This window comes from Paramisgurnus dabryanus, chromosome 8 (genome assembly GCF_030506205.2).
Source record: "Paramisgurnus dabryanus chromosome 8, PD_genome_1.1, whole genome shotgun sequence".
Lineage (NCBI taxonomy): Eukaryota > Metazoa > Chordata > Actinopteri > Cypriniformes > Cobitidae > Paramisgurnus > Paramisgurnus dabryanus.
In genome coordinates this window covers 34,655,334-34,670,044 of record NC_133344.1, presented here as the reverse complement: position 1 = coordinate 34,670,044, position 14,711 = coordinate 34,655,334, and the positions used below count along the sequence as shown (strand labels likewise).

At 38.2% G+C, this 14,711-nt stretch overlaps 1 protein-coding gene across 4 annotated transcripts in view; it reads left to right on the top strand.

The window, feature by feature from the left end:
- fndc3a (fibronectin type III domain containing 3A) overlaps window positions 1-14,711 on the top strand; it is an 82,604-nt gene that overhangs the window by 37,010 nt on the left and 30,883 nt on the right. For 3 of the 4 annotated variants that reach the window (XM_065281639.1, XM_065281643.2, XM_065281640.2), the window contains 4 exons: window positions 10,453-10,529; window positions 11,793-12,048; window positions 13,127-13,159; window positions 14,097-14,393. In XM_065281639.1, coding sequence (XP_065137711.1) covers window positions 10,453-10,529; window positions 11,793-12,048; window positions 13,127-13,159; window positions 14,097-14,393 — 663 coding nt within the window. The remainder of the gene's footprint in view (window positions 1-10,452; window positions 10,530-11,792; window positions 12,049-13,126; window positions 13,160-14,096; window positions 14,394-14,711) is intronic. The other variant, XM_065281642.1, reaches the window with a different exon arrangement.

Below are 14,711 nucleotides of genomic sequence, written 5' to 3'. Positions count from 1 at the left end.
GAGAAACACAAGCTTTTAAGACACATACATAATACATATATATCAGGTTTCAGCAACAACACAAGCAAAATAAACAACATGTAGATTACTTAGGAAACCATAACATTTATTATTTTCGAGGACGTATTTGTTCAAGAGTTCAGTTTAGCTACTAGTCAGACCATTAAAAAACAGAAACCGTAAGTAATTTTCCGACCAGCTGTGTCATTGCACGTGCGGCCGATGTAACCTTCTATATAGTATAAGTAGCCCGAATAAAAAACTACATTATTTAATGTAGAATTGGATTATTATGGAGAAAAAATATTTATATATTAAGTATTTATATTTATATATAATATAAATTATACATAAATACACAAACGTATATACGCATGTAAACATTTCTAAAATATATACATGCATGCACTGCAAAAAAATGACTTTTTCTTGATGAGCAAAATTACCTTAGTAAATAAGTCTAGTTTTAAGACAAATAATACACAATTTAACTGAAATTGTCCTTAAAACAAGCAAAATTATCTGTCAATGGGGTGAGAGAAAAAATTGTGAAATAAAATTTAATTTTTCTTAAACACTTAATTTAAGTAAAATTTTCTCACCCCATTGGCAGATATTTTTGCTTGTTTTAAGCACAAATTCACTTAAATTTTATATTTTTTGTCTAAAAACTAGTATTATTTTCTTAGGTCATTTTGCTCATCAAGAAAATACATCTTGATTTAAGAATTTTTTGATATTTCTACTGAAAACAAGACAAAAATACTAAGTAAGAAAGTCATTTTTTGCAGTGTGTGTGCACATTTATTTATACAAAGTTATTATACACAGTTCACACACATATATGATGTAAACAAAAACTTTTATTCTGCTATAGATTAATCACGATTAATCGTTAAGGATCCCTTATAGTAATAACTGACAGGATAACGTTGGAGGAAAGTGTGCGCAACAGGTCCAGAGCATCAATGACAAATCAGTACTGCCGCTCCCTGTACAGTTTGAGCGACTGCGAATGGAAAGTAAACGGAAACGCACATTCAAACCCAATTTCAATACCCAATGCCCGAATTACATACAATATAAGTACCTAACTAAATTTTGAGAGAATGCAAAAACATTAAAATATATTTTCTCCTCCCTAAGATAGCCCAACGGACAGGGCGGAAATACTATTCTGGTTAAAGTTCCCATATAAGCGCTTCCACTGTACTTCCTACACAAAATTGATCATAAAAGAAATAAAGCAAGATTGTTACATTTGAATTGAGGGGCAACCTTCCAATCTCCCTGATTAAGCCAATATCAACAAGTGATTTAAACTGCAATTCATTGACTGGCCGCTAGAGGCTGACTCCAAAAGGGAGTCAATTCCCATAGACCCTCATGTTAAAATCCCCAACTTTACCGCAGAAAATAATGTTTACAGCCTGGTACAAAAAATGTTTTTGGTCTGTATAGCTAATTTTGCCCTTCATGACAACTGTGAGGGGGGTGAATTTTTTTATAACTCATCTGTTTAAATTATATTAAGCCTTATGTTGCGTTTACACCAGCCGCGGTAGAGGCGGCAAAAACACGCTATTCGTGCGTAGTTGGACGCTTGAACATTTGAGTTCACTCGCTTCATTCGCACGTGAAAGCCGTGCGTGAAATTCTAGCTAGACACATTCCTCTAATCACGTCACTACTACAGCAAGGTCCAAAACTGCCGAAGTTCAGATTTTTCAACTCACGAGTTTCCCGCGGCAACGCTCAATTTGTTCCGCGCCATCCGCGCCGCAGGATAATAATTAGGGATCGAACGATTTGGATTTTTCAGTGCCGATGCCGATTTTTGTTTCATCAGTCTTAGCCGATGACCGTTACAGGCTGCCGATTTTCTTGAGCCAATATTTGGAGCCGATACTGCTTTTGCTCACTCAATTTACATCATAAAAATGACACAATGATGATGCCAAATGTTACAATTCTCAAATTTAAAAAAGTAACATTTATTAAAAAACTTTAAAAAAAAACTATATTTAACCAATAGTAAAAACAGGTGAGGGTGCAATGGAACCATGAACTGCACTCTCCACAATGATGAGGAACTATCGGCAAAGGATATTGATTTCTAGCACTTTACCACTACAAATATATATAGGGGTGGTTTCCCGGACAGGAATTTTCTTTAATTACTAAAAAACATTACTTGTGTCCATTTTGAGGCAAAACACAGGGCACTGATGTATTTTAAGATATGTTGAAAGAGATGTTATTAGTTTGGACAGTTCTTATATTTATTTTGGTCTAGGACTAGTCTAATCCCTGTCCGGGAAACCGCCCCATAGAGTATAATAAATCTTGCAAATATCGGCCGGCCGATATATCGGTCTATCACTAATAATAATTATACGCGTGTAATTGCGTCTTTGCATTGACTTAACATGTAAATCACCCGTGCTTGCCGCCTCTAACGTGGCTGGTGTAAACGCAACATTAAAGTCATAGGGCGTGACTATTTGAGTGACAGGTGAACCGCCATTGCTGTCACTAAAGTTAATCTCGGTGGGCGTGGTTTCAGCAACCACTCCTCTCAGCTTCACCCATGCCCCACCTCTTTACTCATTTTCGGATATCCAGGGGTGATGCGTGGTGACGCGCACTCAAGATGGCGACGGCAGGCACGGCCTACTTTTGGCTTTAAAAACGATCTTCGGAAACCTATCTGTGACGTCATGGACACTACGTCTAGATTTACAAACCCGGCGAAGTGCATTCGGCACAGAGAATACTATGTCATACGTCCAATTGCTTTTTTGACATTTGTCATATGATTATCATGAGGAATCCAACTCCTAAACAGTGTTAATAAGTCAGAATGCACAAATAGCTTTAGACCCCCCCTAAAAAAAAAATGGTCTCATATTTTACATTAGAAAAGATCAGTTTAAAAGTTTGATTACTATTACTTTTAATTTTTAAGCAGTGCCTCCCATGAGTCTATAGCACAAATCAGACACGAAATTTAACCCTATTGGCCAGATGTGCTGTGCCAGTATCTTGTTAACAGTACCACAAGAACAGTTTAATTCCTAAGAATTTTATGAAAGAAGGCTCAGTGCTTCTATATGTGGGGGTTCTTTAAAATGATACGTTATGATACGACGTATTAATTCATAAAATTGGATCTCTCCTGCTCTCTCTCTCCTGCACACACGCTTCATTCACTGCATCTGCAGTCCTTAGCTTTCGGAATGAATGAATCGATGACTCATCCCACTTAGCTGAACCCTTTAGGGATGGAGAGAGAGGGAGAGACGGAGAGAGAGTAGGGGAGGATGAGAGATGGTAAAGAGAACGATGCAAGTGGTCTTTCTTTATGCACTGATAATCCTTCAACAATTAGCTAGGTACAGGGTTCAACAAGTACAATCAATACTCTCATGTTATATTCCACATGCATGTACATCCTCTGTCTTTGATGATGTATAAGCATAACTCATGGGGTGACACAGGCACAGATAAATTTGTGTGGGCTGCCTGAATTAGGCAAGGGAATTATCATACCCCGTTGAATATTGTCCAAGAAGCAAGCGGATTATTCCAGCGAGCAACCATTCTCTACATATTATGTTTTTCTTTCGAGCATCACAAGAAAGGACGATGGGAGGTTGGAAAAATAGAGACACTTGTTTTTTATTTTAATGCATCATTTTACATATAATTTATAAGCGGGTATAATAACCTCAGAGGTCGTCTTAAGTACTTTGATTTGAGAAAGGTCTCAGTAAATTGTTATCGTACTATCCATTCACCAGACTCGCGCCTCACCTCTCTGGACACCGTCTGCCTCGCTAATCCGTTAATAGAGTGGTTTAGGACCTTCTCAACCAGTAACGGTCTGTTGAGCGGATAAAGCCCTCAATACACCTATACAAGAAAGGAAAATTTATAACGGTTGAAAAGACAAAGAGAAAATTAGTCATGCCAGTTTAAAGCTGGTTTAAATTGATGTAATTAACAATTATCCCAGAAGAGTGGTTAGTGAGACTGTGTTTAATTGGATTGTATTAAGGACAATTGTAATTGGACAACAACAGTGTGATTGAGTTCCCAATATTATAGCCAAAAATACGGACAGGGCTGTCCTGTTTCCTGAATCTTTCTCTTTTTTGATATTTAGAATACTCAAGAGACCAACGCAGTTTTTACATCCTTGACAAAATGTTTATTTCTAACCATATAAGCTAATAGTTTTTTTTTGTTTGCAGTAAACTTGATTGAAAATATATATTCAATAAAAATACATTATACATATGATGCATTTTTGCTTTTGTAAAATAATCTTGTTTTAGGGATTTTTTACAGGAAAATGACACAAAAAACATTACATGTTGTAGTTAAAAACCTGTGATGCAAGTAAAAATTTACAGTGTTTAGTTTACACCGTCTAAATCTTTTTTTAAAAAGTATTTATTGGAGACAAATTCCGCTGGTAACATTAATGATAAAGACATGACTTCATAAGATTAATTATTTTTAATATTTAATATTTTAAATATTCAACTGTATAATAGAAAAATAAATAAACAAACAAAGAAATAAATAATAATAATAATAATAATAATAAATAGCATTTTTTATGAGTTTAATGCCTTCCAGAAAATGTTCTTCTTTAAGTATATAAACATACAATATATTAAATGAAAGAATAGATCCTCTACTTTCAAACAAAATAAAAAATGTTTGATCATATCTTAATTTCTTCTCTTTTTACCACCTCTCAAATATGATACATTTTTGCTTTTGTAAAATAATCTTGTTTTAAGGATTTTTTTTACAGGAAAATAACACAAAAAACATTACACGTTGTAGTAAAAAACCTGTGACACAAGTAAACATTTACAGTGTTTAGTTTACACCGTCTTAATCTTTGTAAAAAAAAGTATTTATTGGAGACAAATTCCCCTGGTCACATTAATGATAAAGACATGACTTCATAAGATAAATAATATTTAATATTTAATATTTTAAATATATATGTATATGTAATATATGTATAATAGAAAAATAAACAAACAAATAAATAGATAAATACATAAATAAATGTAAGCAACAATAAATAATAATATTAATAATAATAATAAAAATAATAATAATTAAATAGCATTTTTATGAGTTTAATGCCTTCCAGAAAATGTTCTTCTTTAAACATACAATATTTAAAATGAAGGAATAGATCCTCTACTTTCAAACTAAATGAAAAATGTTTGATCATATCTTAATTTCTTTTCTTTTTATCACCTCTCAAATGTGGGTATGTTTCATCAAAATTACCAAACTTTGAGCAAAAAGCTGAGATACTTGCATTTTTGTGAAGGATTTTGATAGAGATCAGATTCAGAGCGATGATCAAAACATACGCATAATTCTTACTGTTTGCCCTAAAGAGTGGCTTCCGGGTTTTATAAGTTGTGTAAGAGCACCACCTGGTGGATAAAAGCGGAAATACAGATTGACGGAAAAACTCGTCATTGGCAGGGAAGCGGGGAAAGAGTAAAGGAGTATATAAATCTAAAATTTCTACATTTCTAAATTTATTGTTTTGTTTCTGTATTTGTTGTTTTGTTTCTGTACCTCGGTTGTAGAGGACTGCATTAGCAGTGCAAAAGCTTGTGGGTCCAATGCATAATGATTAAATGTATACCTTTGCATAGAATAAAATCATCTCCCAAATGCATACACATGAGTACATTTCAACAGTACTTTTTAAGCAGCTAGTCCAGTGATTCTCAAACTTTTTCCGCGTGCGGCCCCCCTTGTGTACGGTGCATTCCTTCGCACCCCCCCCCCCCCCAAAGAAAATTTATGACAAAAACTATGGTGTTAGTTAGTAGCCTTATTTTTTTGGTTTAATTACACAGAATTTATGATAAATGAATGTATTTTATAAAATGTCATAAAACTGGGGCCCCCCTGGCACCATCTCACGGCCCCCCTGGGGGCCCCGGACCCCAGTTTGAGAACCACTGACCTAGTCTACACATGATGCTCCAGATAGCACCGACTGGACTTGTGTGTGGTAGTTAATGTTTAAACTTGTCGAATCTATCGCTATCAGAAACACACATCTAGAAAAGGTTAAGTGCTATTTATTCTCTAAACAGAACGTCTGTTTGGGGTTATTCTTGGCCTTGTGCGTGTGTTTTTCTTTTCCACCCCGGGTTTGTTGATGTTTTCTGTGGAAGGCTGGCACTGAGGGTCGACGTCAGCAGAACAGCGGACCGCCCGTGTTCTTCATGGATGGGGAATCTGAAATGAGAGCGAGAATGAGGAAGGGGGGGGATGTGGCCTTTTGTGTCTGATCTCTGTCTGTGCTTGTGCGTCAGTCTGATGTAAAAGGGTGGGTGTTTTTTCCCGTCCTAGCCCATCACTTTTCATCCCCCCATCATTCATTTATCATTCAGCCATTCATTTATTCATCATTTTTCCTGCTACGTTGCCCTCCTCTGATCAGTTTGCCTTGTCTCCCTGTTTCAAGTCACTCAACTCTTATCACCTTGCACTTTCTTTTATTTTCTCTTTTTTATCTTTTCTTGCAGTTTACCCTTAAATCCGATATCCTCATTGCAGCGATTCTCCTCTTTTCACCATTACTACAGGCAACATGTTGCACGAGCAGCTACGAACATCTACAACTCTATCCATCAACGAAGCCGGAATACGCTGCCACAAACGGGTGCATCATTAGCATCTTTCCACATCCCCGCTAAAGCACATCGTAAATCAGAAATCGATGGCGTTGCTCTGGGCGTCCTCGTATGTGGATTTCAATCAGGGTCCTCCCATAGTGTGATTTGGCTCGGAGGTGACCTGATTCAGGGCCAGTATTCCAAGTCATTAGTCATCAATTAGTCTGCTTCAGTCTCTCCTAAAGCAGACTTCAAAGCGAGCGTACCACTCCACATCAAAGTGATGAGATAATAGTCCTCTGTGCTCTTTGTAGTACTACAAGACTTATTATGAGACAGGCTAATGAGTTTAAAAGGATGCGCTGAGTAATGTTGTTTATGAGTAGTGCTGTTTTTTAGCATTTCTACCAATATTAGTTTTTTTAAGGTCAACACGAAATGTCATTACCAACCCGCTTTAAACCACAAAGTGACACATTTCTGCAATATTTCTGATTAAAACAGAATTTAACAAATAAAAAAAAAACATTTATCAAGTTTATCATTTTATGTTTGGGGTATGGCAGAAGTCAGTGTATTTGTTTGATTTGTTTGTCTATTAAAGGGACAGTTCGGCCAAAAATGAATGATTTACTCACCCCCAAGCTGTTCGAGATGCATATGTCCATCGTTTTTCAGACAAACATATTTTCAGATATTTTAGAAAATGTTTTAGGTCTTTCAGTTAATTAAATGTGAAGTTACGGGGTCCACACCTTCAAGTCCAAAAAAAAGTGCATCCATCCATCACAAAATAAATCCAAACGGCTCCAGGATGATAAACAAAGGTCTTCTGAGGGTAATATGTGCGGTGTTGTTGTAGAAATAGCCAAATTTAAAACTTTATAAATGAAAATAACTAGCTTCCAGTAACGCAGTCCTAGGTTCGCTTTCTGCGCATGCACACTTTCAGGTGTATATCTGTGGTAGGCTACGGTTTCAACCATTCATTGAAGCTGCGTTTTTATTGTGTTTTTTTAAAAATGTCTGAGGGTCGCAAGAGAAAAAGTGTTAACGAATTGTATGACAAGAAGAGAAAGGCCTCTAAAGAAAGAAACAAGACCAGAGTGTTTTTAGGAGACTATTTCACACGCTGGCATGCACTAATAGTACAGGTTGGGCTTCCCACGCAAAGTTTCTACTCAACAGGTAAAGTTTGTCATGCTATTTGGAGAAATCCATTTAAAATCACTGCTAGTAAAAGTTGATGAAAGCTATAATTAGTGATGCTAGCCCTGGCACAAGTCACGAACCGCACAGACACGGTAAACATGCCGACAACAACTTGTAAACAGAGCGAAGAGAAGAACTAGGCTCGTGCATGCTCTCTCTCTTGTGCACGCGTTTAATAGGCGTTCCCTCTCGGGAGCAGGTAGAGTGTTGCGCATGTGCATTTCTTTTAAAAAGTGGAGGGGCGGTTCTTTTCAAAAATTCTGGAAAATCTTCCGCTATACCTTTTAAAGTTCAAGGATGTAGCTTAAAATGTTAATGTCCATGACGTGGCCCCTATAAATACCTTTATGACGGTGATCTAATAGACCTTTATTAATATCATATTTAAATTCCTGTTTACCAAGAGCTATTCTGATGCGTTCAGATGTTGCCGTTTCAGGTCTGTCACCACTTACGTATGCTCTCCTTTATGAACAGATCCAATCTGACACCATGATTATACAGCGGCGAAGGCTTACGCACGGCGTAATTACCTCCAGCTAGCATTCGCTGATTATGTGAGTTAGTCTGTTTGTGAAATAAAAACCGATGCGATCTGGTCATTGGGCGGGGAAGTTCGAAAAGAGATTCGACAACATTCACTAAAGAGTTCCATATGCATTTTGATCTGATATTCCCAAAGTACGTTTTTTTTAAAATGAAGGTTAACTGGAATGTCATTTGTAACTTCTTCATGTAATAGCGCAGATGTTTTTAAAAACATCAAAGAATTTAGCAGAGAATGTGGGCAGGACTTTTTACAAGCACAACTTTGCATGACTTTTAAGTAAGACTGAATAAGTGCAAGTAGATTTTCTTTTACAGTGGACCAATATAAAATGTTTTGACTGTACCCATATGTAGACCATTATTGATGTCTGTAATGAAAATGTTTGTTTCCTGCTACGTCTTTTGGAATATCTCTCTTCATATAAAGTCTACTACAGTAAAAATGTAGACTATATTAAAATAAAATAAAATATGTAGACTGTAATAACAATAAAATATAATTGAACCGTAAACTACTACAAAGTAGACTCCCTCCTTCTTTTAATAGATATTTATTTTCAGTATTACCTTAAAAACAACAGATTAAGAAAAATGAAGAAAAACAATTTTAAAGGCTTGCGATTAGTTTTCAAGCATATATTTTAAATAGTTTTGTGGAATTTGGTACAGAATTGAGTTAGCAACACAAAGGTCATGGGTTTAATTACAAGTGAACACACATAATGATAAAATGTATACCTTGAATGCATTGCACGTCTATTTGGATAAGGGAAATCATGCAAATGCATTGCATTATACCAAATTTTTTGCAGTGAAATAGGTGCACTTTAAGCCGTTTATTACATAATGGTGTTTTGACTACATCTATCAGCAACTGAACCTTGTTAACCAGGCAAACATTGACCTCGGTCTTAGTGCCAAATTGGACTTTTACCTTCTACCTGTGACTAGCAGCTCCAGCGCAGAAACTTTCACTCTAACTATACAGTAGATGAAGCAAAACAAACCTGCTCTTTCACATTTGTTGACTGTTGTTTTCTCTGTTGCTTCGCACTTTTCGCACTTCACTTTTACCATGAGTGAAGTTACCACACCTGCACAACAAGATGGAGGTCGGTGTTTACCTAACTGTGTCCTTTGGCATTTCAGTCTGTGTGTTTACTCTTCATTCGACTCAAACGCGCTCTTTTCTGAAAGTAACATGTCAGTATGAGGGAATGCATGAAAGAGATTATCTGTTAGATGATTTGCTGAGTCACAGTCTTTACTGCACACACGGTTTAGCGCCAAACTTCCACAGACACCTCTGCTGCACGCACATTAAGCCCGGTTTGTGTCTTTACCAGGCTAGTTAAATGTCAGCAGTTGTTTGCATTCACATGCTTAATATGCTCTCATAAACAAGTGGGCTGAAAACTGAAAATCGTTTTGGCGTGCAGGGTTGAGCTACCTAGAACGGTTACTATCACCCAAAATGGCAGATTTTCTGCAATCGGGCGATTTTCTGGATGTATTGTTTATGCATGATTCATGAGTAAACCTTATTTGAAAGAAAATATGTTTCGATAAAACGGAATAGCATGCAATGACTTTGTTTCAAAAAGTTGTAATAGTAAGTGGAAATAATAATAGGTTTGAAATGCAAGAACGTATTGATAAAATCGCTAATAATCGATTATAAAAATAGTTGTCAACGAATGTCATTATTGAATTGTTGGTCTGATACGTCAAATGCTTCTGCAACACCGTCGTTTTGGGTGGCGCAAACGCATCTGCTTCATCCAGAGTGAGCACGCTTATAAAGTTACTTTTTCTTCAAACTGCGTGACAAGCTTGGTTAAAAGCAATGCTTTGTCATATTACAAAAGCAAAATGGGGTATGATAGCATGATAACTTTTGTCACTTAGTGGATATTATTCTGGGTCACAGCAAAGGTCTTGTGATTTGGGGAACGCATTGCAGCTTATGTTGTATGTAACACTGTATTAATTGTTTGTAATGTTTCTCACACAGGTCCTGCTCAGGTTCCCATGATGTCCCCAAATGGTTCAGTGCCTCAAATCTTTGTGCCTCCTGGATATGTTCAACAGGTGGGTCCTTATGTCATTATTTCATACAAATAAATGGTATTTTAGCTTAAATTGTTGCAGAGATGCTGTTTAAATTACAGTGTCATTTACTGTGTGTTCACACCAGCCGCATTTGAGGCGTCAAATTCGCGTCTAGTTTGTCGCTTGAACATTTTCAGTTTACTCGCTTCGTTCGCGCTTGAAATTCTAGTTATCGAGACATTCATGTGGAAATTCGCATCATGGGAGGGGCTTCTGCGAGTTTGCTCGTTTTCTGTTATCACGTCGCTACTAGAGCAAGCTCCTGATTGGTTAACGCGGCGAATTTTTCCGCCAAAGTTCAAATTTTTTAACTCACTCGTTCGAGGTGGAATTGCGTCTACCGTGCCGCCCTAAAAACATCATTCACGCAGCGAGACCTCCAGATGTGCGTCAACGTGTCTTCACATTGGGGCTGTTTACACTTGGTATTAAGATGTGTTTTCATCAATCGGATCACAAGTCGACGAGAGAGACACATTACGTTTACACCTGGTATTTAAATCCGTCTCTTTTGTCCACTTTCGACCGCTTCTGTCCTGAATACTGTGAGGGGGTGGTCTGTGAGACGGTGGGCAAGTCTCTGCTGTCATTCAAACGCGAGCGGGAGTAATGATGAGTTTATATGGATTCAGATTAGATAAATGGACGGAGGGAAGGCGGTCGCATGTGGCTGTTCGAACACATTCAACCACATGTGCGTTTACACTACAAAAGCAATCCGATCGAAAGTGGTTTCGACAACCTCTGGATGTGGTTGAAAGTGGTCAAAAGTGGACAAGATCGAAACGTTTTGAACACCGTTTACACCTGGCATTAACGTCGTCCACTTGTGATCCGATCGATGAAAACGCATGTTAATGCCAAGGGTTAACAGCCTTATTGACTTAACATTGAAATCACTCATTCTTGGTGCCTGTACCGCGGCTGGTCTGAACGCAGCATAACAGGAGTTTTAGGCATGATAGATGCACACTCACTATGAAGTCTGTTGTAGGAGACCCTCACACAAAAATCGTTCTTGCTTTTTTTTTTTAAACAGCATTGGAATGGAACACAGAGAACCTGCAAAGTTAAATGAATTTAAACTTGACACGCTATGTTAAAAATGCATCCACGTGTCCACTTTTATGCCCCTCTCTAAAAGATATGCTGCCTGGGCCACAATCCCATAATGCAATGTCTCAAGAAGACAGTTAGGATTTAAAACAAAGCATTTGTTACCTTCTCTCTCTTTCTGTGTAGATCATTGAGGAGGAAAGTGGAGTTAGGCGGGTGTTGGTGTTACCTCAGACGGAGTTTCATCCTGGTGGGCATTCTCCGCTTCACCATGCGGCCGCTCCGCCTCCTCATCCCCATCTGCAGGCCTTTATCCCGCACCCACACATCATGCACCATCCCCCTCACCTGTACTCAGGCATGGCTGGAGGAACTGGAGACATCAGCCCTCAGTACATCTCCCAGTACCACCCAGCACACCCCGCCATCTACTCGGAGCAGGGTCAGTACACACATTTATTCAGAGGCCTTTTCAACCAAAAATGAGAATCGTTTTATTCATTTTGGCTGTTTTTTAACACGACAACAGTGTTTCTTGGGGTCCTGAAATCACAAAATTTTAAAAATTGTTATTTAAAGGGATAGTTCGGCCAAAAACGATATTAAACCCATGATTTACTCACCCTCAAGCTGTCCGAGTTGCATATGTCCATCGTTTTTCAGACAAACACATTTTCGGATATTTTAGAACATGTTTTAGATCTTTCATTTGATTAAATGTAATGTTATGGGGTCCACGACCTTCAAGTCCAAAAAAAGTGCATCCATCCCTCACAAATTAAATCCAAACGGCTCCAGGATGATAAACAAAGGTCTTCTGAGGGTAATCCGTGTGGTGTTGTTGTAGAAATATCCATATTTAAAACTTTATTAACTAAAATAACTAGCTTCCGGTAGCGCCACCATCTTAGACTCCTCTGTATTCAGGAGAGAGTATTAGCGTACTGTACGCACTTTTCTTAGTGACGTATGACAAATTTGGAGGGCAAGGGGACAGAGCAGCAGCAGAGTAGCCTCCGTAGGCTGCGTAAGCTCTCATCCTGAATGCGGACGTGACTAAGATGGCGGCGCTACCGGAAGGTATTTATTTACGTTAATAAAGTTTTAAATATGGATATTTCTACAACAACACCGCACGGATTACCCTCAGAAGACCTTTGTTTATCATCCTGGAGCCGTTTGGATTTAATTTGTGAAGGATGGACGCACTTTTTTTGGACTTGAAGGTCGTGGACTATGGGTGGACCCCGTAACATTACATTTAATCAACTGAAAGATCTAAAACATTTTCTAAAATATCCTAAAATGAGTTTGTCTGAAAAACGCTGCACATATGCAACTCGGACAGCTTGGGGGTGAGTAAATCATGGGTTTAATATCATTTTTGGCCGAACTATCCCTTTAAGTGCACGTTTTTGACTACAGTATATTTTTACAATAGCATATTGTAATTAGAAGAGTGGCATGGCTACTGTATATACATGCTTTTATTCTTTACTCGTTTCTCGTCTTCTATCCAGTTTTCCTGATTTCGCCTTCTATCCAGTTTTCAGGTGCAGTCTCTTAAGACCTTTATTCTCATCTGTAATGTTTTTGGTGTTGATTTAGGAGTTCTCCCGCTCTCTCCGTCTCTATTCTCTGTAATGTTTAATGACCCTACGCCTTCTTGCAGTTCTAATTGAGATGTGTTAAGTTATGTTCGACTTCATGCTGCGTAAACCCATCGGTAGATTAACTTAGAGCACGGTGACATAAAAAGATAGACGTGGCGTGCAAATGAACGATAAAACGCTTTCAGTTTTTGTCACAGCTGCCCTGTATATTTTAACTCTAAATAGTCAAAACTTTATATTGCATTGTTCATGCTGACTGAATGCGAAAGCAAACATCCAGCTCAGCATGCTGTCCAATTTGCAGGGAAATGCTGGTTGGGTTTTTGGTCCAAACGTTTTAAATTAAATTGACTTGTTCTCTAAACTAACCCTGTTCCAAAAATAGTATTGTGCATTATAATAATAAAACCATACTTTCAGTAAACAAACTTTAAGTCACTTATGACAAAGTGAGTGTCAGTGAGATATTTTAGACATCTTGTCTTTCTTCAAAAAACCTGTTGACAGCACAAAAAGCTTTTCAGGCTCTCTTTCAAAACTATAAAATGTAAGGTGCACACAGATCATGTGACGTGGATGCAATACACCAATTTTTTAGTTTTCTTAAAAACCCATTATAGCTCTAATAAAGTAATATACAGGCCATAATGGATCATTCAAAATGGATATGTTTTTCGTCTGTAAACACTCCATTCTTCCTCATCAACGTTTGACATTTGAATTTGCCTTAATGTATCCTGAGGTGTGCTGGGCAACAGGGAATGCACCACCTACTCTGCTAATGTAAACGTGTGCCTGTGTCTTCTAATATGTTGATATTTATCTGTGTGATAAATTAATCGCGAATATTACATCTATATTCCTTTGATAACTACAGATCCTCACCCGGGACACGGACGTACAGCTTTTCCTCACATGAATGAAAGGACTAGCAAAACCTACGAGCGCTTGCAGAAGAAACTGAAGGAGCGACAGGGGGTGGGCGGAGGTTTGACGCCGTCCAAAGACAGCCCTCCTCCGTCCCCGCAGAAGAGCCGTGGGACACCACCTGCAGGAGGAGATCTCCAAAATGGTCTGGCTGGTAAGAGTACGGAGGAGCAAGCGCAGACCAGTGCTGCCGTCACCGGCCTGGGAAGAAGTCCATCAAGGAGAGGGAAAGAGGCAGAGCCAGCAGGTAGAGTGCACTGCAGCCTCAGCTTTAGACACATATTAGTTGCGGCCTACATTGACACGGGCATCAGCGCTAGCGCTTCTCATTTACTTTGAATGGGTGACATCATGCGTTGCCAAACAGAATTGTGGATTCGACACTGGCATTGCTCACAGCAGAAGTTGAAATTTTTTCAACTTTCAAATGCCAATGCTGGTGTCAGCCAATCAAGACCGGAGAACAGAGGAGCCACTGTGATTGGCTGTTGGCCACGCTTCAGAAACGCCTTCTGTAAAGCGTTAACACTGCCGCCACATGTAAATGTATAGTAAGGGTGGATGG